This window comes from Alexandromys fortis, unplaced genomic scaffold (assembly GCF_014885135.2).
Source record: "Alexandromys fortis isolate MF-2015 unplaced genomic scaffold, M_Fortis_MF-2015_v1.1 scaffold_330, whole genome shotgun sequence".
Classification (NCBI taxonomy): Eukaryota; Metazoa; Chordata; class Mammalia; order Rodentia; family Cricetidae; genus Alexandromys; species Alexandromys fortis.
The window spans coordinates 617,178-645,170 of record NW_026068204.1 but is presented as its reverse complement, the minus strand read 5'-3'; the positions used below and the strand labels follow the sequence as shown (position 1 = coordinate 645,170).

The window sequence follows — 27,993 nt, the reverse complement described above, 5'->3', positions numbered from 1 at the left end:
TTTCTTGTGAAAGAAAATAAATATGAAATATGTAATTGTTTTGTGTAAGATTTTGTTTTGTTTTTGTCTTTTGCAGTGGAGGGGGGCAGGTTCAAGACAAGGTTTCTCTGCCTGCTTGCTTCCAGAGTGCTGGAAGGAAAGGTGAGCACCACCACCATCATACTTGGCTATTTTTCCCAAAAAACCCACAGATAGCCTGACAAAGGCATGCACAAGCAATTTTCATTTCTGCTCTGTTTCATAAGCTCTGATAAGCTTTTTGTGGAATCGTAGGGTTCCTTCAAGATCTCCAGTTCGTTTAAACACACTGAGAAATACTGCCATAGTATCAGCTTTAAAATCTGTCAAGCTCTACCCGCCTTGCTTCAGCGTACCAAGATAAAATTATAATTTCGGAGATCTTAACTTTGTAATTCTGCAATTAGAATGAACAGAAAACAAAAACAAAGAAGATGGTGGTACACACAAGAGGCTCTCTCTGAGCTGGAGGCCAGGTCTACATACTGAACCCGGTCTCAGAGAAAATAACAAACACCCAGTCACTTCAGTAGGCCCACACAGAAGAGGTTGGCTGAAGAAACTGGATTCGTTTCAATGTTGTGTTCTTGAACGCGGGGCTTCCTCATCATGTAACTAGCCCTGGGAATTCGGCTTCCTGAGTCCTGGGTAGAACGGGAAGACTTTTCCATTTGATGGTTTGACCCTCTAACGGGACTCCACTTTTAGTGACCTAGCACGGCTTGGCCCAAACCAAAGGCCTCGTGTAAGTTTGAGAGAAACAAACGCCTGGTTGTGGAAGATCAAGGCCGTCGTGGCGGTGAGGGAGGCTTGGCTCAGTTTCTCCGCAGCCACACAGCTAAACAAGGCCTGGGCGGGTCGTCCCGAGTCACACCCTCTGCTAGAGACACCCCAGGGCGGTGCCAGACGCTCGCTGACCCTGAGCGTCTCCGTGTGCGTCACTTCCGACCGCCTCCGTCACGTCATCAGCGGGCGCCCAAGGAGGAAGTGACAACGTTCCTGACGCGCGCCGGGCGCAGTTTCTTCTCAGACTCCGGGATCGGCGGCGGCGACGGCGGCGCAGGGGTGAGTGGCGGCGGGAGGTCAGACGTGGGTTAACGGTGCTCCCGAAGAATCGGGCTAGCGACACAGTGCTGCCGCGTTCGGCCTCGCTCCGCGGAGCTACGGGCCGCGGAGGCGGCGGGCCCTGGCCGCTCCGGAGCCAGCCCCCGCCTCATGTTTGCGGGACCCCTTGATCTTACCCATCACCCAGGCCCCCCGCGTCCTGGAGCGTTCTCACACAGCCCTTTGACATCTAAGGCACTGAGATAAGAGCTCTGACCGGGATGGTCTTTCATCCTGGAACGGTACCATTTCGTGGATGGTGATGATTGCGTTTTACGGAAAAGTGAACCGAGGTAAAAACTGAGTTGCCCAAAACCTTAAAGGAGTGACAGAAAGAAAAAAAAGAAGGCAGAATCCTTCCTGCCTACCTGAACTTCCGGGACTTATTCTGAAACATTAATGATTGGCCCTAAGTGTTCAGAATAGACAGCAACAGAGCATAGATTTCTGTGCCCCGAGGTTGCTTGAATTATCTTTCTTTTTGCAGCGTTTTAACTCAAATGGGTGATGAAAAGGACTCTTGGAAAGTGAAAACATTAGATGAAATTCTCCAGGAAAAGAAACGAAGGAAAGAACAAGAGGAGAAAGCAGAGATAAAACGCTTAAAAAATGTAAGCTATGTTTTTTAAGTAAGTGGTTTTCTTAAAGGAGATTTAATTTCTTTGCCCTCATTTTTCCATTAGAACAACGCTTCTTCGGTGAAGTTCTTTTGTACTTCCAAATGTCACAGGTGAGCCCAAAATCTATTCTAAAATTAACAAAAACATTTGTATACACAGTTGACACTCAAGCCAGATTGATAACACGCTGAAGCTGTATCTAGTTCTTTGGGTTTTTTGTTCTTTTGTTTTCATAATTTTATGTGCATTGGTGTTTTGCCTGCATGTCTGTCTGTGTGAGGGTGTCAGGTGCCCTGGAACTGGAGTGACAAGCAGGTGGGTGCTGGGAATTGAACCTGTGTCCTCTGGAAGCAGCAGCCAGTGCTTTTATTCACTGAGCCATCTCTCCAGCCCCTGAAGCTGTATCTAAATGAGGATCTCTCCTTAAAAAATAAAATGTTCTGAACCTAGAATCTTTATTACAAGCAGACTAATTTTCCTCATCTCATAATTAGTATATTCATAACACCATTGCCAAGTATTTTTTAATATAGTGGGATCTTGCCTTGCAAACAGAATGAATTATTTTGTAGCTTCCGTGGCTGTGTGATAACATAGTCAGATATCATAGTCAGAACTATGATGACGTAGTTTGGGGCGATTGGACATAAGTACTTCTTATGATAAAATTAGAGAGAGATCATTTCGAAATGTATATATGAATCTTGTATGATGTATTTGATGTGTTAAGTCCAACTTAGATCTTAATTTTGGCTCGTAAAAAAAAAAGTAACATTCTTGGCACAGTCTCATGTCCCTTATATATAGTGTTTTTAACTTTCTGTTCTCTGGTTTTGAGTTACAAAAATAAAATGTGATGTTAATTACATAAAATTTGAACAAAAGTTACCTTGTGTTTTGTAATGTCGCCATGCAAAGTGTATATTTAAAGTTACTCAGCAAGCTTCAGTTTTAATCCCGACACTCAGGACCTCAGGAGGTCAGTGCTATATAGTGAGACCCTGTCTCAAAAAAAAAAAAAAAAAAAGACATGTTTAGTAGTAAGGTAACCTCAGCATTTTGGAGCTGAGGTAAAAGGTTTCGAGTTCAAAGCCAGCCTGAGATACATAACAAGATATTTTTCAAAGGTTAGGAAGGTTATCTATAAGGAAAATGACTTAATGATTCATTTTTCTCTGCTTCTTAGTCTGATGACCGGGATTCCAAAAGGGATTCCCTTGAGGAGGGGGAGCTGAGGGATCACCGAATGGAAATCACTATCAGGAACTCACCATACAGAAGAGAGGATTCTATGGAAGACAGGTGAGAACATGTAAGGTAGTAGGCATGTTTAACCTAACCTACAGCCCATGGGCCACACAGGCCCCAGATTATCCCTGAATATGTCCGTGCAGAACTATAAAATGCCATTCCTTAAAGCTGGAGTAACAGGTTGTTGTGAGACTAAACTTGGGTCTTGTTCAAGAACAGCAAATGCCATTAACCACTGAGCCCCCTAGCCTGCCTGTTTCAGTATCACTTTGGAAAAGTTTGGGGACTAGAGAGACGGCTTAGTGGTTAAGAGCACTTGTTGCTCTTACAGTGGACCCAGGTTTGGTTCTCAGCACAATATGGTCATGGTGGCTAACAACTATCTGAAAGTCAGGTTTTAAAAGATCTGATGCCCCCTTCTGACTTCCATGGGTACATGTAGTGCACACACATATTTGCAGGAAAACATTCATACTCAAAAATGAATATAAAAATTTGAATTTTTGTATATTTGGTTTTTGTGTTTACTTGAGACAGGTATCTCTGCATAGTCTTGGCTGTCCTGGAGCTCACTATATAGATCCTTGAACTCAGAAATCCATCAACCTCTGCCTCTCAAATGCTAGGATTAAAAGGTGTGCACCACTATGCTTGTCTCTGTAAAGTTTGTATTTTAACTTGAAGTTGACCTCACATGTGATGTTGCTTTTGTGTGGCATTATGAACACAAAATGAGCATGTATTCTTCAGTCAACGATTTAGATAATACATTTAAATGTTTATCGTAAGTAATCCAAAGTGGAATTCAGAGGGGCTAGTATCAAGCCAACATGCATGATCAAAAGTTAAAATAACCTGGCTCTTTTGAGAAGCTCAGAGTGTAAAATTTTCCAGGATCCTGGAGTTACAAAATTAAAGGCACTGTTGGATAAACATTGACTTGGTTATGGGTGGTGGGACTGCAGGACCTCAGCAGTTTTAGGATGGCAGGACCTCAGCAGTTTTACTCAAGTATAAATGACTGTATGAATTGCATATAATGTGTGAGTTGACACATTTTTGCTTGGCCATAAAACCATTACCACAATCAAGAAAAAGCACAAGCGGAGCTGGAGAGATGGCTCAGTGGTTAAGAGCATTGCCTGCTCTTCTGGAGGTCCTGAGTTCAATTCCCAGCAACCACATGGTGGCTCACAACCATCTGTAATGAGATCTGGTGTCCCCTTCTTTCTGGCCTGCAGGCAGATGTACAGGCAGAACACAGTATACAAAATAAATAAATAAATAAATAACAAAAAAAGAAAAAAGAAAAAGCACAAGTGAGCATACACCTCCTTAAAGAGAGGCATCTTTGTTCTGCAGACAACCTCAGGTTCTCATATTTTTCATCTGAATCTTAAAATAGCTTCAATTTTAGCTTTTCTTAAATGACGGCTGGAGTTTAACGTTATCCTATCGGGAACACTGCTTCTCCTTGGGTACACTGGTTCTCTGCACTTGCCACCATGGTGTGTCTCTCATCTGTTTCAGAGGAGAGGAAGATGATTCTCTGGCCATTAAACCACCCCAGCAAATGTCTCGGAAAGAAAAAGCCCATCACAGAAAAGACGAGAAGAGAAAAGAGAAGCGTAGACATCGTAGCCATTCAGCCGAGGGAGGTAGGAGTCTGTGCTTTCTTCATGTGGTAGTCACAGCTCCGTTCCCTCTGTCACGGTGCATCTTCTTCAGAGTGTGTCTGCAGTGAGGATGAATGGAGTGTTAGCCAGAAGTCTAGACTCAATGCTGACTAACTCTTTCCTTTTTCTGTTGGTATGTGTATGTTTTACTCTTTCCCCTTTTACTATTTTTTTAGTCATTTGTCTATTGTATAGAATTGCTCTCATTTAATAAGTACAGAAAGAAAAACACCAAAAAATAATAATAATAATAATAGGTATTGGTCAAGTCCAACTAACAGCTTTGACTTGAGAGGACAATACCAAGAGCTTTTGTTTGTTTGGGGGCTGCCTTCCAGCACTCAAGGCTTCTTCTCCTTCAGCCTCTTAGATTCCGGGGTTACAGCCATTTCCAAGGGGTTCTCAGCAGTACTATAGAATCTACTAAAAGAAACAGCTTTGCTATGTGTTGTATATGAATAATGATTTTTTTAAGTTATGAAATGTCATGGTAGAACACTAAGAAAGGTGAAAATCAAGGCTGGAGAGAAAGATAGCTCAGTGTTAAGAGCACTTCCTTCTTTTGCAGAGGATCTGGATTTGGTTCCCAGTACCCCACTGGGCAGCCTACGACCACCTATAACTCCACTTCCAGGGATGCAATATGCTTGGCCTTCCAAGGACACCTGTATGTTTGTGGTGCACATAAGCTTATGCAAGCACCTGTGTATGCCGTATATATGCAGGTCAGAAGAGGACATTGGGTCCCTTGGAGCTGAAGTTACAGGTCGTCGTGAGCTTCCTGACATGGAATCAATCAGTCATAGGTCCTCGCGAAGAATAGCAGGCGTCATCTCTAGTTCCATTCTTTTTTTGTTTTTTTGAGACAGGGTTTTTCTGTGTAGCCCTGGCTGTCCTGGAACTTGTTTTTGTAGACTAGGCTGGCCTTGAACTCAGAGATCCGCCTGCCTCTGCCTCCTGAGTGCTGGGATTAAAGGCTGCACCCCTGCCTGGCATAATTGAGCTTCTTTGCATGATGCTCATATCTCATTAGGAAAGCACGCCAGAGTGAAAGAGAAAGAACGAGAACATGAACGTCGGAAACGCCATCGAGAAGAACAGGATAAAGCTCGCAGGGAATGGGAAAGACAGAAGAGGAGGGAAATGGCAAGAGAACATTCCAGGAGAGAAAGGTGAGGCCTGCTCCTTATGGACCTTTAATACAGTGTCTGTGGTGACTGAGAGACTTTTCTAAGGGAGAAGGGACTTAATTGTTCCACAGTTTCAGGTTACAGTTCATCATTGCAGGGCAGTCAGCTGGAAGCTGAAGCAACTGGACATAGTACTGCATCCACAGCCAAGAGCAGAGGGCGGTGAACTCATCCCAGCACAGCAGTGCTCAACTTACTTTCTCCACGTTTTTGTTTTTGGAGACAGGGTTTCCTTGTGTAACAGCCCTAGCTGTCCTGGAACTAGCTCTTGTAGACCAGGCTGGCCTCGAACTCACAGGGATTCACCTGCCCCTGCCTCCCGAGTGCTGGGTTTGAAGGTGTGCGCCACCACCGCCCGGCTGCTTTCTTCACTCTTAAAGATTGTCTTTTTAAAGCTTTTTCCTTTGTTTGTTGTTTGTTTAATTATGTGTATATGTGTGTAGGTATGTTTGTGTATGTGAGTGCAGATTCCCTGAGAGATGAGAGGTATCAGATCTTCTACAAGAGCAGCAAGCATTCTTAACCAGTGAGCCATCTCTCTAACCCTACTTTCTCCACTCTCCCTAGGGGAGGTGTGTCTTCTTACCTTGGCTGGCATAGTCATTATAAATCTGGATGATGGCGATTCACGCCTTTCATCCCAGCACTCAGGATGTGGAGGGAGGCAGATCTCTACGAATTCTAGGCCAGCCTGGTCTACAGAGCAAGTTCTGTAGGCCATGGCTACGTAGAGAACCCTGTCTTGAGAAACCAAAAAAATTCATTATAATCCTCTAAAGATGTACCTACAGCCTACCCTAATCTAGACAATCCTTCACTGAGTCTTTCTCAGAAGATTCTCCACTGTGAAAAGTCAACATTCATAGCTAACCGTTATGTGGTTTATCATTTGTTCAATAAGCAGGAGCAGCCTAGGGCAGCTAAGGAGATTGTTTAGAGTGGATGCTATGCTTGTCTGCATCACAGTGGAAACAGCCTGGTTCTTCCCAACATAAAGGGACTAAGAAATAAGAAAGGAGCTCCCCAAGGACCTGACAGTCTAGGAACTAGGACACCAGGCTAAGGACACCCTGAGAACAGTATCTGTTTAGCTCCATGTATATCCTCTGGATTAGGGTAGGCTGAGTTCAGGGAAAGTTTGGGAGCTGACCTATTAACAGTAAGGCCTAAAGAGATACTGACTGTCCCAGCAGGTAGCACTAAACACACAGCATAGGTAAGAACAAAAATTGCTGGTTCTCAGTGAAGCACTTGGTACGCTCAGCGGTCAGTCTGAGGTCAGTAGTTTGGATATAAACTCACAGCCTATACCCACTGTTCATTTTCTAGAGACTGAGGATGCCTTGTCCAGCGGTGGGGGCTTGGGATAGAAGTAGAGCTTGGTAGATGAAGTTTGAACATCTGTGTAGTTTTTTGTAAGGTAAAGCAGAAGAAAATAGGAGAAAACGTGGACATATTTCTGGATAAGACTAAGCAAAGTCTACCTGCCTTGTCTCCAAGCCAGCTTTAAAGCTGGTTATAATTGAGAAGAGCCACCATAATTGTGCTTTAGAAACCCATTGAGATAATCGGAGAACTGGGGGTGAGAGCAGTAAAAACCGACCTATCGGAAGGTCCTAAGTTCAGAGTTTGACATCAGTCTGGAATCCATTCTATCCTGTTTCGTTTCTTTTTCCTTTTTTAGATGTATTTATATTATGTATATGGGTATTCTATCTGCATATACAACTTTATGTCAGAAGAGGGCATCAGACCCCCACTGGAGATGGTTGTGAGCCAATGTGGTTGCTGAGAGTTGAACTCAGGACCTCTGGAAAAGCAGCCAGTGTTCTTAACCACTGAACTCTCTCTCCAGCCTCTGAGACCCTATTTCAAAACATGAAGGGGGTGAGAGGGTTGGACAGATTGTCCAGCAGTTAAGGACCAGGGTTCATTTCCCAGCACACACGGTGGCTCACAGCTGCCTATAACTACAATTCAAGAGGATTTGATACCCTCTCTGATCTCCACAGGCTGCATACACATGCACATGGCACACATACATGTGTATAAAAAATTCATGCACATAAAATTCATTTAAAGAAAATCACATGGACTGCAGAGGTGATCTTGCCTTGGAGAATTCTGGAACTTTGCTAAAACATGCAGACTGTATTTAATAGAGCAGTAGGAGGGGCTGGCGAGATGGCCCAGCAGTTGAGTGCTCTGACTGCTCTTCTAGAGGACCTGGGTTCAATTCTCAGCACCCAAATGGCAGCTCACAACTGTCTGAGGTAACTCCAGGTCCAGGGGATCTGATGTTAGTACATATAAAATAAAGTTAAATAAAAATTTTTTAAAGATTAAAAAAAATAGAGTAGTAGGAGTTAATCTTCTTTGAAGAGAGAGGAGTCTCAGTGCCCTGTGTGTGGAACAGCATCTGTGGTACCATCTTTTTGTAACAAGAGTCCGAGGAAGAGGGAAAGGCAGAATGATGGGTTCCTGAATAGTGGTTGAGCACTTCCTCTGTTTGCTCTCAAACCCAGATATCCAGACCCAAATAACTCGGTAAGCCCCGAGCAGGGTGAACACAAGAGTTGCCAGAGGGATCTGCGCTTCCTGTCAGAATGTTAGCCCTACACCATTTAACAAAAATCTCAGCTGGGAAGTCTATGTCTGGCACAACTTTTCTACAAAAGTGAAAGGAAAGGAAAGACGTTCCATGGTAACTGGGCCTGGTGGACTTCATAGCTAGCAAGCCTACGGAAGTAGTAAGGAAGACCCTCAGGATGAGCTTCAGACTGGAATTGGTGAATGTAAGGTCAACAGCAGAGTTTGTGCATATGTCACTCATGCTTGTGGATCTTTGTGATTTGAGACCAGCCTGAGCTACATTGTGAGGCCCTCTCTCAACCTCCTACTTTCCCAAGAAATAGCAAGACTAGCCAGGCCTCGAAGTGTATCCTTGCAAACACAGCTCTTGGGGTTTAGGCAGAAAAATTGCTGAAAGTTTAAGGCAGGCCAGGAGACCTAGAGAAACCCTAACAGGCAGACCATGAGTTTAAATAACATCAAGTGTACCTGTTTAAAATCAAAGAAGAAATTAAAACATAAAACTCCAGAAATGCAGATCCTTTTTTCATAGGAATATGAAAAATGGTGGATTTAGCCACTTGGACGTGTTTCAGTACCTAGTAAGTTTTCTGCTGTCCTGGTGATAGCTGCCTTGTTTTCAAGCAACTAGTTCCTTCGCTGTCTCCATCTTGTTGAAGCCCTCGCTGTCTCAAGCTGGGGCAGGAAGTGGCCCAAGGTTCATCTGCCCAGACTTTAGTGAAGGAATTTGTCAACACTCAGGTCTTTAGGCCATGGCTGCCTTTCCCCCATCCCAGAGGCCTCTCTACCTCTTGTTTTTGTACTCTTGATCTACAGGATCTAACCAGGGTTCTCTGGGTGCTGTGTTTTCCTAGAGCTGCCAACCGAGGCAATAGGACTGATGTGTTTGGGGTCTGACAGGTGATAGCCTCCTCCTGTGGCTCACCAGGAACTAACTACTTGATGATGTGCACATATCACATAGGTGGTTTTGACACCTAAGTAGCCATGTGTGGGTTTACAGTGTGCAGATACGCTACATAAGTTCAGCAGAATCAACCTGGCCTAAGAGAGAAACTTCCTGTGGGCTAGGAGCATGATGACCTGGTGTGCTTTTTCCAGGGACCGCCTGGAGCAGTTAGAAAGGAAGAGGGAGCGGGAGCGCAAGATGAGGGAGCAGCAGAAGGAACAGCGGGAACAGAAGGAGCGGGAGCGGAGGGCAGAAGAGCGGCGCAAAGAGAGAGAAGCGCGTAGGGAAGGTAGGTGGGAGGGACTGCCCTCTTTCTCTGTGGATCCTCTTGGACTACTCTGAGGGGTTGACTGCTGCCATAGAGAGTGCTTGTGATTGACAGCCTTGACTGGGCCCTGGGAAGGACCCTTGAAGGGAGGCAGAGAAGCAGTTCTTGGCTCCTGTGCTTGCTTTACTAAGCCTTCCTTTTCCCATTTTAAGTTTCATGGCAATATATGTTTATTGTCCATTTTACCCTTTTAAAGAAGGCTTATTTATTTTTATTCTGTGCTTATGAGTGCTTTGCTTGTATGTATGTCAGTGTAACGTGCTTGCCTGGTGTGCTTAGAGATCTGAAGAGGGCATCAGATCCCCTGGCCCTGGAGTTAGAGATTGCTGTGAGTCTCTGCATCGGAGCTAGAACTCAAGTTTGTGTCAAACTTTCCTTCTGAAGGAGAGCTGGAAGGAGGCTTGTGTTTGTCGTTTGCTGTTTATATTTTTCATACCTGATTACATTTTTAACCCTCATTTTTGCTTTATTATCATATTTGTATCATTAATCTATTACTCTCTGTTTTATTTTTATTTTATGTGTATGAGTGTTCTGTCTGCATGTCCGTCTGTGCACCACATGTTTGTGTGGTGCCTAAGGAGGTGAGTGAGAGCCTCCATGTGGGTCCTGGGACTTGAACCTGGGTCGTTTGCAAGAATAAGTGCTCTTACCCACTGAGCCAACTCTCCAGTTCCCTTTATCTACTTTTAAACCAAATATTTTAGTTCATTTCTCATTTTGTTTTGTATATAGTCTATATCTGGTTTTTATTTGTTAGTTTGTGTGGTTACCATGAGGTCACATACAATATTCTAAAGTTATGACAAATTTGAATTGATACCAGTTTCACTTTACTAACAAATTCTGTTGCTTTTATCTCTCTCTGAAACCTTTCCAGTTGTTCCTGCCACAAAAATGCATCTTCATATGTTTAAACTAGCACCTTTAAAAGTGCATTGCCTAACAAACAGAGCTATAAACAGTGGCTACCTTACTCCAGAAAACAGTTTTATTATACACAGTAAATGCAGTGCGGTTCTGAATTCATCCTGCTTGGAGTCTGTGGAGCAGAGTGAATGCTGATGCTCGTGTCTTCTGACAATGTGTGCTTCAGCAGATCCTTCTTAGGTGTCCTCTGTTCCTCTCTAATCCTTACTGGACTCGGTAATCTCAGGGCCTCTCTGGTCTTGGTATTTTTCTTTAATGGTTTTCCTTTCCTGTTTCTTAGGTTTCATAGTTTCCGTTGCTATATCTTTCAATTCACTGACTGTTTTCTGCCTACCCAGACTTGCTATTGGATCCCTATAGTGGGCCAAATATTTTCACTGGGAATCTTTTATTTAGAGGGCCTTTTTTTTAATCGATTTATCTATTCATTCATTTTGAGCCAGTGTCTCAGATTAGTCCAGATGGCCTAGCACTCACTGGGTATCCTGTTATGACACTGGACTCTCAACAGTCATTCTTCGCCAGGCTACCATGGGCTGGGATTATGGGAATCACCTGTACACCCACCTGGGTTTCCTATTTGTTTGTTGGTGTTTTCATGTTCATAGCACCATGTCCTTGGTTTTTGCCACATCTTTAGTTCTTGGAATATCTTTAAAATAGTTGTCTTAAAGTCTTGGTTTTTGTTTATTTCCATTAAGCCATTTTCATTGTAAACAGTGATGTAAGGAGTCCTGTTATACTACTAGTAGAGACCTAGATCAGTACCCTCAGTCTTGCTTTGTCTTCTTACCTTGATGGTCCAGATCATGATAGGTAGGGCAGCACAACTCCTTCATACTTCTGAGCCATGCCTGGGCAGTCATCTGGTAGCGTGTGCCTTGGACTTAACCTCCATCGGCCTTCTTATCCCAGGCCATGCAGTGGGTAAGTTCCTTGCCAGAGAGCTCAAACATATGGGCCATGGTGCCACTATGTGGACACCAGCCACAAAATTTCTTTAAGGTCAGGTGCAGCCTGGTGACATCTCTTTCCCGTTTTTTTTTTTTTTTTTTTTTTGAGGTCATTCCTATAGGTCATCTTCAGACTTCTCTTTGTTGGCATCTGCCATCTCACTTACGTTGGTGTGGTTAATGTTTTTCCTTTGAGACAAACCTTGCTGTTTCTTTGAATGTCTTGTGGGTGTGGGTTTTTTGTTTTGTTTTGTTTTGTGAGGCAGGGTCTCTTCAAAGCCTTAGTTGTCCCTGAATTCACTACATAGACCAGGCTAGCCTCCAAGTCACAGAGATCCATCTGCCTCTGCCTTTCAAGTGCTAAAAGTTGTTTGCTTTTGTTTGTTTGTTTGTTTGTTAGGTGTCTTGGTTAGGGTTAATATTGCTGTGGTGAAACACCATGACCTAAGCAGCTTGTGGAGGAAAGAGTTTATTTGGGTTACACTTCCACATCACAGTTCATCGTCAGAGGAAGTCAGGCAGTTACTCAGACAGGCCAGGAACCTGGCTGGGGAGCTGATGCAAACGCCATGGAGGAATGCTGCTTTGTGGCTGACTTTCCATGGCACCACCTGTAGTGAACCTTTGTCTGTATTACCAGCTCCCAAAAAAGCTTCATGGAGACTTACTTTTAATTATAAAAGCTCATATAACTTAAATTAACCCATTTCTACTCATCTGCGTGTTACCACATGACACATGGCTTTTACAGCCTTTCTCCCTCTCTGGCTGTCATACTCCACCTTTCTTCTTCCCAGAGGTCTCTCTTCAGAAGTTCCTGCTATACCTCCTGCCTAGCTATTGGCCATTTAGCTTTTTATTAAACCAGTCACAGTGACTTTACACAGTGTAATCCAATATCTTGCAACATTTCCCCCTTTTTGTCTAACTCAAAAAGAAAGGGCTTTTAACTCTAACGTAATAAAACTATCCAATAAGAACAATTCTCAGGGGCTGGAGAGATGGCTCAGTGGTTAAGAGCTTTGCCTGCTCTTCCAAAGGTCCTGAGTTCAATTCCCAGCAACCACATGGTGGCTCACAACCATCTGTAAAGAGATCTGGCGCCCTCTTCTGGCCTTCAGGCACACACACAGACAGAATATTGTATACATAATAAACAAATAAATATTTTTAAAAAAAAAAAAAAGAACAATTCTCAGGTAAGAAATAAATTTACAGCATACAGTCCATTTGCATTTGGCAAATTCAGAGAACATATTCCATTATGTTCAGAGAACATATGTAGTCTTGGTGAGTCTAAAGTTTTGTACCTAATTAACCTTCTATCATAACTAATGAAAACTGTAACTACCTCTCTTCAACTCCATCAAAGACTTGAGAAGGATATGATATTGCCAATGTAAACAGGAAGTGCAGAGGAAGCAACTTCCAAAACAAAAAAAAAATGACGGAGTCCTCTGACTGCCTGGACAGTCACCCAAGATTCTTCTGCAATGCTGGAACATCTGTCTTCAGCCTACAGGCCTAAAATATCTGACAAACTTTTCTGTGAAGCAGGAATTTTCAAGGACTGTCCTACCTTGTCTTCTTTTGTGTCCTGTTTGTCTGATTTAGACAGCACACTGTCAGCAGTCAAGGCAACGGTCAGTTTCTTGCCTGGTGGCTAACTTTTTCACAAAGAAAGTGAACTCCATATGGAAGTTCTTCCATGCCCATCATCCTGTTTTGAAGTAAAATGGTGCTGCCAGGAATAGACGTCTCACTGCCTTGCAAAGCCTTATTATTAATATACCCCATTCTGTAGATCTGTGAGGTGTTTTAAGACCACCTGTCTGTCTAAAATATCTGTTTGACCTTGAAAACTTACTTCACTTGACAACAAAGTTGATTGTTATAGTGACTAACTGCCAGCTTGCATTTCTTTATTATCCTAAATAGTTTGTAGTAATCACTTTCAAGAACTTGAAATTTACATTGCATTGTTAAATGAGCCGTATAGGAACAATACCTTAAACAAGAGTAAGAAAAATAATTTTAATTTGTGTCAATAAAATTCCATAGCAATATAAAATATTTGAGACTAGTGGTTGTTCAAAAGTAAATTAAAAAGTCTACCCTTTTATTCCATCTATACTATATATGCTATATCTTCCTTTTCCCTTCAGAAAGAGTTCCATGAATCTAATCTCCTTTGTTTAGCTTTTCCTCTGATCATGACTGGTTTCAACTTGTGGCCAACCCCTCTCCTAAGCTAGGGCGATGACATCTTTCGGGAACCTTGAGAAGATTAAGATAATGGCCAAGGCCTGAAGAAGCTAGCCTTGTTCAGTTTTGGTGTGACGGGCTAATCCAAGGCTTATCTGAAGTCCTAGCTGGAGTAGTCTGTGAGGCTGGACCGTCTATCTCAGCAAGCAGCATTGAAGCTGTTCTGGGTGCAGAACTCTTAGGAAACTGACAGAGGCACCCTGAGGGGCTGGATCACCTGGGTCACCTGTTTTCATTAGTGTCTGTTCCTCTTGCTCTTAAAACACAAACTTTCAAAGGTAACATGTGTATCTGTATTAACACAAGTGTGAACTTTGCATTGAACACAAGCCAGCCAAAGATGATATTTTATGCCTATCTTGTAATTTTTTGAGGTTTATTTTTTTTTATGTCTGTAGCTAGAATTTTCAGGTGATCTTCCCCGTCAAATCTGATCACTATTATCAACCTTGAGTTAATCGAATCTACAGTCTTGCATTTTCTGTGGAAATAAAAGCATAACCTCTTCTCCAACACAACATATTTATTGATTTCCATTGTGAAGTTAAAACATTTTTAAAATACATAGGTTGGTTTAATATAACAGTTTGCATAATCCTCTGTGTAACTTTTAGACTCTGACCTGGAACTAGCTCTGTAGACCAGGCTGGCCTCTAACTCACTGAGATCTGCCTGCCTGCCACTGCCTCCCAAGTGCTGGGATTAAAGGTGTAGACCACCACCACCCGGCTGGAATCATGTTCTTAATTGAGATTCTCTCCTTTTGGATGGCTTTAGCTTGTGTCAAATTGACATAAAACTATCCAGCTTTGTGGTTGGTTGTTTTTTTCTTAGACGTGTTCTCTTTGTGTAACCCTTGCTGTCCTGGAACTCACTATGTACAACAAGCTTGCTTCCAACTCAGAGATATCTCTGCCTCCGCCTCTGCCTCAGCCACCACTGCCTCTGCCTCCTTGTGCTGGGATTATAAAGGCGTTTGCCACCCTGTTAGGTCTTGTTTATTTTTTAACTTGAATGTTTGTCATGATTCTGAGATCAGACCCTTCCTCAGAGCTTGCTGTGACTCTGTGAGTGTTGGGGCTGTGTTGGCCTGGCACATCCTCCTGTGCCAAATCTAAGTTGGCCTGTCTGGGAATGTGTAATTACTTTCTAACTTCCCCTGTGTATAATTGCTTTAATGTCCGCATCCTTAATTATCTAGCTTCTGAGAGGAAAGGAAGAAACGGAAGTGGGTATAGGTGCTCTAGCCCTTATATTCTCTAAAAGACACCCTAACTAGAGTGAGGTGCAGTCTCAATAAGCTTGGCTACTTTATCCCTCTGGGGCTGCAAGCAGCAGTGATAGCACAGATCTCTGATGGTTGGGGATAAGCCCTTCTCACCTGCAAACTCCTCTGGAACCCAGAATAACTGATTGCCCTTAATACGAGGATGGGCAGCTTCTGGTGTGCTAACAGCTAAATTGACTAGAATTAACCAGTTTGTTATCCAACCCTCCCCTGGAACTTGAAGACCCTCAGCTGATTCCAGAGTTCCACACTAATTGTGTAACCCAGGTCAAGTTGATGCTGAGGGACGCCTGGCATTTCTCAGTCCACCATCTTTCTAGAATTATTTCCCACCTTGGCTTCAGTGATTAGTGGAGATCATTCTAGAAAGTCCTCTGGTAAGCCAGTAACCTCCAGCTTGGAGCTTTTTCCAAATGAGTTTTTAGCCTGTGATGTTGAAGCTTTTAATGCTGTGTGGGTTTGTAGCACCTGGCAGTTGTGCACAGGGTAGAACCGTGTTGGGAAGGCAGCTCCCAGCACCCTCTCTGTTTTCTTTGTGCGCACAGTCTCTGCACACCACCGCACCATGAGGGAGGACTACAGTGATAAGGGAAAGGTTGGCCACTGGAGCCGCAGCCCTCTGCGGCCACCGCGAGAGCGCTTTGAGATGGGAGACAACCGTAAGCCAGGTGAGGCCAGGCAAGCATGGAACATTTTCCTGGGACATACTTGAACATGCAACTTTGCCTTTTTAGTAATTATGATATATATGAAAATGTCGTAATGTAACCTATTATTTTGTATTCTATGCTAACCTTTAAAAGTTTATTTTAAAAATGGATGGGGCAATAGTTTATGAAATTAAGGAAAACCTTGCCAAGTGATTTCTTTTGCACAATAAAATCATATATTGGGGAGCCAGCAAGATGGCTCAGCAAGTAAAAGTTCTTACCAAATGCGCTGACCTAATTGTAATGCCTGAAGGAGAAACTCGCTTGCACAGGTGTCCTCTCACCTCCAGACACGCTCCCAGGAAGGCACGTGTTTCTTTCTTTTTTTAAATGTTCAGTGGTGTTTTGACTGCACACCCTGCCTGTGGGTGTCAGATCTTGGAGTTACAGACAGTTGTGAGCTGCCATGTGGGTGCTGGGAATTGAACTCCAGTCCTCTGGGAGAACAGCCTGTGCGCTTAACCACTGAGCCATCTCTCCGGCCCTGGGCGTTTGATTCTTAACTGAGATACATGTTTGTAATCTTTTTGGAAGTTGTTCATCCAGTTAAAATATGTGTGGGTGAACTCTCTGCCATACACAGTGAAGCTGATCTTTGCATAAGCCGCGTGTTAACTTTTGGGTGGTGCCGTTTTGTTTATTTAAGGACATTTTCCCATGGCTGGATACATAGTTTGTAGACTGCCTGCCCAGCCCAGTGTTTGATTCCTAGCACCACATAAGAAAGAGTATGGTAGGTCTGTATGCCCAGTCTTCATGAGATGGAAACAGGAGGATCTGAAGTTAATGTCATTTCTGCTACGTAGTAAGCTATAGACCGCAGGGTTACACGAAACCCTGTCTCAAAAAAGAAAAAATTAGGACTGGAGAGCTAAATTGGCAGCGACAAACACTTGCTGCTCTTTTAAGGACCTGAATTCTGTCCCAGAACTCACATGGCAGCTCACAACTATTTGTAATTCCAGTTCCAGTGACTCCAGTAGCACACATACAGTGTACATACATGCAGCAAATACTCACAAGATAATAATCAGTGAAGTAATTTTAGAAAGAAACAATCATCTCTCCAAAATCACCTGTATGCGATTTATTTCAAAGTAAAAGAAGAGAAGATGGAAGAACGAGACCTTCTGTCAGACCTGCAGGACATCAGCGACAGCGAAAGGAAAACCAGCTCGGCCGAATCGTCATCAGGTACCTGGGGCTGCCGGGCTAAGGCTCTGATGCTGCTGCAGGGGAAACCAAGATTCACCCAGTGACTGTTTCATTCTGTAGCAGAATCAGGCTCAGGTTCTGAGGAAGGGGAGGAGGAAGAGGAGGAGGAAGAAGAGGAAGAAGGGAGCACCAGTGAAGAATCAGAGGAAGAAGAGGAGGAAGACGAGGAGGAGGAGGAAGAAGAGACTGGGAGCAACTCTGAGGAAGCCTCAGAGCAGTCTGCAGGTGAGTACCTGGCAAGCCATATGGGTTGCATTGATGTAAAAGTAATTTATGCTCACTATACAGTTTATGTACTGCAGAAAAATAATTTAAAAGTCTAATGTAAGCATGTGTGCAAATAAAGTTGCCTTTCTTTGTGAAATTCACATTGGCTCCAGAATTGGGGCTGGAAATGTGGCTCAATAGTAAAGTGCTTGCCTAGTGTGTGTGAGGCCCTGGGTTCAATCCCCAATACCACCAGAAATATAAACCCCCAGATTGGTAGGTAAGACCACTTGCTGTTTTCCAGACCTCTTGCTGACGATCAGGTCGGCCTGAGACAGGGCAAGCTTGCGGTTCCCAGTCCCGCTCTCAGCTCCGTGCTGACTGAGCACACGCCTGTTCTCCTTTGCAGAAGAAGTGAGTGAGGAGGAAATGAGTGAGGACGAAGACAGAGAAAATGAGAACCACATCTTGGTTGGTAAGGAGCTCCTTATGGTAGAACCTGGCCCTGTTAATACAAACCAACCACAGCCCATAATAACCCATGAACTCAGCAATGTCCCTGGAAACTGGAGAGCTGCTGTCCTGGCAGTGCGATCTGAGAGACGGTGTGTGTGACTCCCAGGGACACATCTTCGGTCATTTTGCAGCCTGTGCTCACCATGGCTGACATTACTTGACAGGAAACATCTTTATATGGATGGCATCCTTCTCTGTGCCCACTGTGGATTAGATCCCGAGGGAGCCCAGGATTTTGTGCTCAGGGGGAATGAGGTTGTGTTGGGGAGCAGTTTCTGGGTCTGGTGGCTTGGGGGGGCATGAGTCCTGGGTCTACCCACTTCGCGTGGCATCTGCCCTCATCCCATATGAGCCCAGTATCTGGTCCTGGCTCAGATTCCGACTTTACCTGTATCACGAGGGCTACAGGCCTCACTCCAGTACCTTTTCCCAGGGATGGCCTTGTGCTGGCTCCGTATGGAGAACACAGGGTGTGCCACTCCTGTAACACTTAGCCCCAGAGCAGGAGGAGGGATGGCTGCACTTACTTTCTCTTGGTCTGTAATTAGATTTAACTCTTAAAGTTCCAGAGTCACGATTTGACAGAGATTCTGGGGACAGTGAAGAAGGGGAAGAAGAAGTGGGCGAGGGGACCCCACAGAGCAGCGCCCCAACGGAAGGAGACTACGTGCCTGACTCCCCAGCCCTGTCGCCCATTGAACTAAAACAAGAGCTGCCCAAGTACCTGCCAGCCCTGCAGGTCAGACCCCGCCCCACCTCTCCCATCTACAGATGCAGTAGGTGCTACAGAAGGGAACGATGCTTTTGGTGCTGATGTGGCTCCTGAGATGCTGACATTCTCCATACAGTCTGGCTAGTCGTGATTCCAGACGTGGTCCTTCCTTATGCCTGGCTTGATCCCTAGATAGGGCAGGGGATTTAGCCTGAGTGCATAGATCTGAAAATTTTTGTTTAGGAAAAAACTAGTGAGTATTTGACACTGCCTGGAAGATTTAGAGGGTGTGGTCATCCTGAGTGCCTGACCACTACCATGAGCCCTATCACCTGCCCTCCAGTAAGTTAGCATTTCCAAACAGTTGAGTCTAGCTACAGACCACACAGAGTGGTGGTATTCCAGTCCATGGTATGCATGGAAGGTTGGCACCTCTGTAGGGTGGCGTAGTTCACCAGGAAGAGGATGCTTCTATTCATGCCAGTTCAATTAATAGAAAAGTGGTGGGTGGGTGGTCTCGGAAGAAACAGAAAAGAACAAGTTGTTTCTATTCGCACCATCAATGCATGCTTAGCTCTTCTGAAGTTACTTAGGCTAGTTTTCCAGGACACCTGTCCTGTACAAAGTGCTGTCAAATATGCCTACCTCCTCCACAGGGCTGCCGGAGTGTAGAGGAGTTCCAGTGCCTGAACAGGATTGAAGAAGGCACCTATGGAGTGGTCTACAGAGCAAAGGACAAGAAAACAGGTGGGCTATCTATTGAGGGACAGGGACTAGTCAGCAGAAGGCTCTGGCCTACCGAGTTGGTTGCCCATGTGTTGGTACAAGGTCAGTCTTGGGAGTTCTAGCAGGCAGTGGTTCCCTTGGCGAGCCTTCCTTGGTCTTCGTGCAGACTCAGGAAGGCAGGCTGAGCGCCTTGCCCGCAGCTGGTCTGCAGCTGGCCTGCAGTGTGCTGTGCCATGTGCCAGCACGTGGTTGTTAGACGTGGACTCACATTCGCATGCTCCGTTGGATCCTTAGAAGTTCTCAGTCCTCTCTATACTTACATACCTGACGCCAAGCCTTAACTCAGACGTTTCTTCAGAAGCCAGAGGTCAGCAGCCTGACTGGTGTCCTGCTGCCCACGACAGCAGGTGGCAAGTTCCTGGATGAGGGATGAAAGGCCTGGGAAGTGACATTAATGGGCCCCATAAGTTAGGGGTTCTTCCTTTTATTTTTATTGCAGTGCTGGGATTCTAAGCACTCACCCATTTTATTATATTATCTGCCTGGACTTACTGTTCTTTTTTTTTTTTTTTTTTTTTTTTTATTTTTCGAGACAGGGTTTCTCCATAGCTTTTGGTTCCTGTCCTGGAACTAGCTCTTTAGACCAGGCTGGCCTGCCTCTGCCTCCCGAGTGCTGGGATTAAAGGCATGCGCCACCACCACCCCGCGCTTTTACTGTTCTTTAGTTACTTTTTTTGATATAGGTTCTTATACTGTGTATCTCTGGCTGGCCTGGGACTCCCTGTGCAGACCAGAATGGCCTTCATCTGCCTGCCTCCCAAGTGGTGGGATTAGAGATAATGTACCACCATGTCTGGCTTGTCTTATTATTTTTGAGACAGGGTCTCCCTGAATACTCATGGTTGGCCTGGGACTTTCTACATTGACCAAGCTGGCTTTAAACTTGCAGGGTCTTCCTGAGTGCTGGGATTAAGGGTGTATGCCAACACACCTAGAGCTGTTTTCTCAGCTGCTTGGGGTTTTGTTTGTTTGGTTGGTTTTGTTGTTGTTTAAGATTTATTTATTATGTATACAATGTTCTGCCTGCGTGTACACCTGTACACCAGATATGGGCACCATATCTGATAAATGGCTGTGAGCCACCATGTGGTTCTGGTAATTGAACTCAGGACTTCTAGAAGAGCAACCAGTGCTCTTAACCTCTGAGCCATCTCTCCAGCCCCTTACATGATTTATTGCATTTATGTGTATACATGGGGAGGAGGGATGCCCACAGAGGCCACAAACGGTTATTGGGGTCCTTAGAACCTGCAATTACAGCAAACTGTGAGCCACTCAGCACAGGTGCTAAGACACAAGACTCGGAACTTGTGGTTGTTTTAGGTTTTCAAGACAGAGTTTCTTATAACTTTGGAGTCTCTCCTGCAACTAGACACGGCTGGCCTTGAACTCACAGAGATCCACCTGCTTCTGCCTCTCAAGTGCTGGGATTTGTTTTGTTTTGTTTTGTTTTTCAAGACAGGGTTTCTTTGTAGCTTTGGAGCCTGTCCGGGAACTAACTCTTGAAGCTGAATGCTGGGATTAAAGGCCTACGCCACCACTGCTGGAAGAACAGCAGCAAAACTCTCTTTAACTGCTGAACCATTGCTCCAGCTCCTTTATATTATGTTTTTTTCTTTTTGGTTTTTTGTTTGTTTGTTTGTTTGTCTTTTCAAGACAGGGTTTCTCTGTGTGACAGCTCTTGCTGTCTTGGAGCTAACTGTTCTAGATCAGGCTGGCCTTGAACTCACAGAGATCCTCCTGCCTCTGTCTCCTGGGTGCTGGGATTAAGGCATGCACCACCACCACCACCACCCGGCTACATGATTTTTTTAAAATTTATCCTCTGACAATTTTGCAATTGTATGTAAAATATCTTGATTATGTCAGCCCCCAACATATTCTCTTTTCACACACCCCCTCCCCAATTTCCTATCTAAGTCGGTTCAGTTAGTGCTACCAGCGTGTTCCTGGGTGTGGGTCCATCCACTGGAGCACAAGCTGCCAACCATAGACCACACCTAGGAAGAAAATAGCTCTCCCTACCCAGATGCTATCAACTGGCAGTAATAGCTTTTCCACTCGGGAGGGGTCTCATGAGCCCTCCTAAATGTTGAAATGGTGACAGCTTGATCTTGTGTGGGTAACCAGCTGCTGTGAGCTCATGAACACAGAGCCTTGTTGTGTCTAAAGATGGCATTTTATAGCACTCTTCCTCCTTCAGCTCTTCTGTTCTTTCCTCCTCCTCTTTGTGATGTTCCTGGAACGTGGGACTGAGGATGGTCTAAGTGTCCCATTTAGGCCTGAGCAGTTATGGGTCTCTGCATCAACCACTGCCAGAAGAAACTTCTCTGACCAAGGTTAAAAGCAGCACTAACTCATGAGTATAAAAATAAATATTTGGAAGACGGTTTGACAATGAGAGCATTTAGCAAAACAACAATAATAAGTTCCCTCCTTGGGCTTAGGCCTTTCCCAGTCATGAGCAGATTTACTGCATCGGGTATAAATTCTATTCTGTGGAGAAATCTATGCCGAAATCCATTGGATACCCCGTAACAGTCATGTTTCTATTGCTCCAGTGGGCACATTTTGTCTGCAAGTTGGTGTTATGGCATGCAGGGTTCAGCACTGTGAAGGGTGAAGCCCGTGAGTGCTGTCTCTTCCCCAGCAGCCTGCATAGCGTCTCCCAACACTGAAAGTTTCCTCCCTGGTCAGTTCCAGCCTGGTGTCTTGATGTCCTGAACTCAGAGTGTATGCTGTATTCAGCAGTAAGGTCTCACCATCTTTTTATGTTGGGAAACTAAGAGAATTAGCAATAGTCTGTCTTGTGTTTTGGGACTTCTGAGGCCTTCATGAGCACTAACTTGTAGGGAGATACCCGTACCCAGCGCTTGGTTTTCATTTCATAACCCATTTTTCTCTGAGCAGCACTGTCCGTCCTCGTAGGGCCTGTCGGTAGGTGTAACAGTCGGGTCATGCCCAGGCCATGCCAGGGAGACTCCCTTGTTAGAAACCTGTGTTGTCTGATAAAGGGTCTGGAGATTGGTTTGATTCCCAGCACTCATGTGGTGGCTCTCAGCTGTTCAACTCCAGGGTCAAGGGATTCAGTCCTCTGGCCTCTGTGGGACACAGCATACGTGCAGGGGAAATACCTGTATGCATAAAATGAGCTAAAACTGTAAAATCTAGTCATCCTTCAAAATAGTATGTGTCCATGAGGATTTTTCATACTTCTGTAGTTTTTGTTAACTTACTCCTCGTTCTTTCCTCTCTAACCCCAAGTATACCCTTAGTAGTTTTGTTGTTGTTGTTTTTCTTTGTTTTTTTTTTTTTTGTTTTTTTTTTGAGGCATAATCTCACTATGTGGCCCTGACTGTCTGGAACTCCTTCTGTGGACCACCTGCTTCTGCCTCCAGCTCTCCCCTAGATTTAATATCAGATCGCATGTATTCTGTCCCCTGCCCACATTAAAGCCTGCTCTTCCCCTATGATGGGAACCCCTCCTTCTGGAGATTCCGTTTCTCTGTTATTGGCCTCAAGTGATCCAGATGCTATTCAGAGTCCTTACCTATGCCTGTATTTTGAAGTGTACTCCCTACTTCTTCCTCAGTTGGAGAAGACAAAGGAGAGCATGTTAATTCAGTGTCTTAACAGACTGAAGCATCACATGATACTGCCCGGCTTCCGTATGAACCCTAAGATCCTAAGATTGTTTTTTTGCTCCCGCCCCCCCCCGCCCCCCCCCCCGTTCATAGATCCGCCCGCCTCTGCTTCAAGTGCTGGGATTAAAGGTGTCTGCCCCCACTGCCCGGCCTTTTTTTTTTCTTTTTTTAAAGTTTTTTTTTTTTTAATTATCGGTGTGTGTGTACGTTTGTGTACATTTAGCTTTGTGTGCAGGAGCCTAGAAAGGGCAGAGGAATTGAATCTTCCTATATCTGGAGTTACAGGCAGTGGGTGCTCTTCACCACTGAACCATCTTTCCAGCCCCAAATCTTTTTAATTTCCTTTCAGAGTTCTCATATCTTTTGTGTAGTTTATCCCAAGGTGGAGATTGTTTTTGTTTGTTCGTTGGGGCTAACCTAGATTGTCTCCAGTTCCTAGAGAGCCACCTGCCTCTGCCTCCAGAAGCACTGGGGTCAAAGGTGTTGTGAATGGAATTATTTTTCTGGTATCTTTCTCAGTGTATTTGCCATTGGTATATGGGAAGGCTATTGATTTTTATGTGTTAAGTTTGTCTCCCACCACTTTCCTGAAAAGGAGTATCTTGTGGAGTCTTTAGTGTCTCCTGTTATCTTATTTTATTAGGGTTACAACTTTGGTGATGAAAGACCATGACAAAAAGCCGGCTGGGGAGGAAAGGGTTTTACACTTCCACATTATAATCTTACTGGGATCCTGCAGGTGTTCATACAGGCAATGATCCGAGAAGAGATAGAATAAAACTTGATTCAGATCGACTTGTCAACCTGGTCTAGACTTAGGGAAGTCTAATGTAGGTGGTTCATTGTCAACATATTTAAAACAGTACAATTTGGGGGAAAGTTTCTAGGCAACAATCATTCCAATTCTAGGTACACATAAAGCTTAAGGTTTAACTACACAGAAATGCCTTTCCAAAGTACAAGTGACCGTGAGGGTGGGCTCTCTGGCTGGCTAAAAGGTCTAGTGTGGTCTCGCATAGCATAGAGATCAGCAGGCTATAGAATAAAGTGTGACATCGCCCTAAGGACAGGTTTAGCTGGGAGCTAAAGATAACAGTCTAGGGAGGGAGGGTCTGGGGTAAACATTCTGGGAAGTTGGGTGAGGTCTGCAGCTAGAGCTAGTGGAGGTCACCAAGGCTCTTTGCCTTCTGGATAGAATGTGGGTGTTTTACCTCCTTCACTGAGAAGGCACCGCTGTGTGTTCCTGGTTTCCCCCCAACAGTCAACCATCACTGTTGGAAGTCGGGACAGGAACTGTTGCAGAGACCATGGAGAGGTGCTGCTTACTAGTTTGCTCAACCTGCTTTCTTATAGAACCCAGGGACGGCACTACCTACAATGGGCTGGGTTTCCTACAGCTGGTGGTGGTACATATATGGTGGTATCACTAACTGAGAAAATGCTTTATGGAGACATTTTTCTCAGTTGAGGCTCCCTCCTTTCAGATGTCTCCAGTTTGTGTCGATTTGACATAAAACTAGCCAGGACAACCATACAACTATTACTGATTTATAATCATAACATCTGTAAATAGAGATATTTTGATTTTCTTATTTATATTCTTTTTTTTAAGGCTTGTGGTACTATATGGAATAAGAGTGGTGGGCTCCCTGTATTGTTCCTCATATCAGTGGAAATGTTTATTTGTTTTTTGATGTGTATGAGTGTTTTAACTTGCATGATTACCTATGTACCGTGTGTATGCCTGGTGCCTCAGGCTAGAAGAGGACATCGGGTCCTCTGGAAATACAGTTAAGATGGCTGTAATTGACCATGTTGGCACTGGGATCAACCTGGGTTTCGGAAAGGGTGGTAAATACTCTTAACTGCTGAGCCATCTCCAACCAAGCCCTGGAAATGCTTTTGAGTTTCTCTCATTTAATATAATGTTAATTGTAAATGTAGCACATTTATCCCTTACCACATTGAGATGTTCCTTCAGGAATTTTAACATGAAAGATGTTGGATTTTGTCAAAAAGCCTTTCTTGGCATCTATAAGATAGCCATGTAATTTATCACATTTATTGATTTTTATATCAAACCATCCCTGCGTATTTGGATAAAAAGCCAGTTTGATCATGGTGGATTATCTTTTTAATGTGTTCCTGAATTCAGTTTGCGTTTACGTGATTGGTTGGTTTGAGACAGCCCTTTCTATGTAACCCTGGAACTCACCATGTAGATCAGACTGACCTTGGAATCACTGAGATCTATCTCTACTCCCAGATGTTGAGATTGAAGGCATATTTCACTATATCTGACTATGTTGGTGTTTTGGTTTGGTTTTGGTTTTTGAGACATTGTTCCGCTCTCTGGCCTCAGATGTGTGGCATTCCTTCTGCCTCAGCTTCTCCAGTGTTGGGATTACAAGCATGAGCCACCATACCCAGGTTACACAATTTTCTTTACAGATGAAATCGTAGCTCTGAAGCGGCTAAAGATGGAGAAGGAGAAGGAAGGCTTCCCAATCACGTCGCTGAGGGAGATCAACACCATCCTCAAGGCCCAGCACCCCAATATCGTCACTGTCAGAGTGAGGCTCAGTCTCCACATTTGGCATGCCCTGCCTGTGTGGGAGGTTTATCCCTTGAAGGGACAGGGAGAAGGTTCCGGCATTGTAGGATCAGGTGTTAGCAGTTCCAATGATACCGGCTTCCCAAGAAGTCTTAGTAGGTCCAGAATCAGTGTTTGCCAGGTGGGGGTGGAGGTAGAAACCACACCAGAACCCATAGATCGACTGTTAATTCCTAGGAAATCGTTGTGGGAAGCAACATGGACAAGATCTACATCGTGATGAACTATGTTGAACATGACCTCAAGAGCCTAATGGAGACTATGAAGCAGCCCTTCCTGCCAGGTATGGCTGCACGCCCCCCCCGGACAGAGCACATGTGATCCTGTCTGTATGAGCTCAGAGTCACCCTGGGCTGGGAGTGTTCCTGGGATGAACCTGCCCCACCCACCCCCAGAAGTCTAGTTGCTGCTGGGCTACACAGATAACCCTGAGTTCTGGGCCCTTTTGCAGGGGTGTTGGGAGCTTATGGGGCAAAGGAAGCATGTGTGTGACCTCATTACTCCCACAGGGGAAGTGAAGACCCTGATGATCCAACTGCTGAGTGGGGTGAAACACCTCCACGACAACTGGATCCTGCACCGTGACCTTAAGACCTCCAACCTTCTGCTGAGCCACGCTGGCATTCTCAAGGTGAGCACCATACTTCCCTTACCCCACCCTACTCCCGGAGCCCTGTCCTACAGCTCTTACAGGCCGCCTGTCTCTATTACAGGTGGGTGACTTTGGGCTTGCTCGGGAGTATGGCTCACCCCTGAAGGCCTACACTCCAGTGGTCGTCACCCTGTGGTATCGCGCCCCAGAACTGCTGCTCGGTGCTAAGGTGGGTTTAAAGAGGGGTCTGAGAGCAAGCCTGTGGCTGACCCTGAGCCTCAGGCGTCTGAACCCTGTGCTCTGGACTTTAGGAGTACTCTACGGCTGTGGACATGTGGTCAGTGGGCTGCATCTTTGGAGAGCTGCTGACACAGAAGCCTCTGTTTCCCGGGAAGTCAGACATCGACCAGATCAACAAGGTTTTCAAGGTGAGTGTTAGGGATGGCCTGTCTTTCCAGAGAACAACTTGCAGTGTGTATGCAGAACTGGGATCAGGATTGGGACCCCAGCCACGGTGGTCTTTTGGTGGCCTCTCTGATAAGAAGTGACATGTGGGCACCATGAAGGGCATGTCTAATTCAGACATCCCTGTTTTTCAGGACCTGGGAACTCCCAGCGAGAAAATCTGGCCAGGCTATAATGACCTCCCAGCAGTCAAGAAGATGACCTTTAGCGAGTATCCCTATAACAACCTCCGCAAGCGATTTGGGGCTTTGTTATCAGATCAGGGCTTTGATCTCATGAACAAGTAAGTCTGAGGGTGGCATAGTTGGCAGCCACTGGGCTCCAGGCTGATTTCTCTTGCAGAACTGCCATGGGGCCTAGAAGCCCCCAGAATACCAGGTTGTCGGAGACGCTGAGGCCCAGTGGGTCTCATCTTCTCAACCTAGCCCCACAAGTTTCCACCAAGAGGCTTGGCTCTGTCTGTGATGGCCGCGTGTGCCCTGATCTCCTATGTCGTTCTCTTCAGGTTCCTGACCTACTACCCTGGGAGGAGGATCAGTGCAGAAGACGGCCTGAAACACGAGTATTTCCGAGAGACCCCCCTCCCCATTGACCCGTCCATGTTCCCCACATGGCCCGCCAAGAGTGAGCAGCAGAGGGTGAAGAGAGGCACCAGTCCACGGCCCCCTGAGGGCGGCCTGGGCTACAGCCAGCTGGGTGATGACGACCTGAAGGAGACGGGCTTCCACCTCACCACCACCAACCAGGGAGCTTCAGCTGCTGGCCCTGGCTTCAGTCTCAAGTTCTGAGTCAGAGTGACTGACCTTGGCCAGCTAGATTGGTGACAGGCAGACATGAATCAGGGCAACTTTCTTTCTTTCTTTTTTTTTTTTTTCTTTCATGTTGTTTGTTTTGGGGTGGGTTGAAAATTTGTAGAATTAAATCACATTTTTCCTTCTGGAAAGGAAAGAGTTTTCAGAGTTGTCTAACTTGCCTCGTGAAAAAGGGTGAGCATCTGGAGGCGCCAGAGTAGATGGTCCACCCCTCCGCGTAGTGAGGCCGGTCTGGAGCGAGCTGGAGTTGTCTGCTTGTCGGTCTGGGAGGCCAGTGGAACTAAGCCAGACCCATCCACCACAGGCTTTGGCTCTCAGAACCAGGTATGGGATGACTTTAGCCACAGTGGGTTTTTATACATGAGGTTGTTAGATGTTTTAAGTAGTAAACTATTCTTGAAGGAAGCTTTTGTATGTCTTCTTTTTCCCCATCATGCTGGCTCCCAGCTGGGCCCTAAGTGCTTGTGACTGCTTGGGGCCCCTACCTCTGTCCACGCTGGTCTCAGCCTCTCCACACTGAAGCCTCACCTAGAGCCCACATCCCTCTCACACACCC

The 27,993-nt window shown here is 45.1% G+C and overlaps 1 protein-coding gene across 10 annotated transcripts; it reads left to right on the top strand.

The window, feature by feature from the left end:
• The first annotated feature begins 926 nt into the window (after positions 1-926).
• Positions 927-27,842, top strand: Cdk11b (cyclin dependent kinase 11B). Of its 10 annotated transcripts, XM_050130005.1 has the most exons (20): positions 1,069-1,083; positions 1,610-1,733; positions 1,806-1,852; positions 2,929-3,044; positions 4,524-4,651; positions 5,703-5,841; positions 9,553-9,689; positions 15,710-15,832; positions 16,973-17,068; positions 17,150-17,314; positions 17,706-17,771; positions 18,376-18,551; positions 19,181-19,271; positions 25,406-25,527; positions 25,746-25,851; positions 26,078-26,199; positions 26,282-26,389; positions 26,472-26,588; positions 26,760-26,908; positions 27,131-27,842. In XM_050130005.1, exons 3-20 carry the CDS (start codon positions 1,844-1,846, stop codon positions 27,411-27,413), a joined length of 2,253 nt encoding a protein of 750 aa, XP_049985962.1. In that variant the 5' UTR covers positions 1,069-1,083; positions 1,610-1,733; positions 1,806-1,843; the 3' UTR covers positions 27,414-27,842. The 10 variants fall into 10 exon arrangements, with proteins under 10 accessions (XP_049985960.1, XP_049985957.1, XP_049985964.1 ...); XM_050130003.1 differs by lacking the exon at positions 1,806-1,852 and having other exon boundaries at positions 927-1,083; positions 17,153-17,314; XM_050130000.1 differs by lacking the exon at positions 1,806-1,852 and having other exon boundaries at positions 927-1,083.
• The last annotated feature ends 151 nt before the right edge of the window (positions 27,843-27,993 follow it).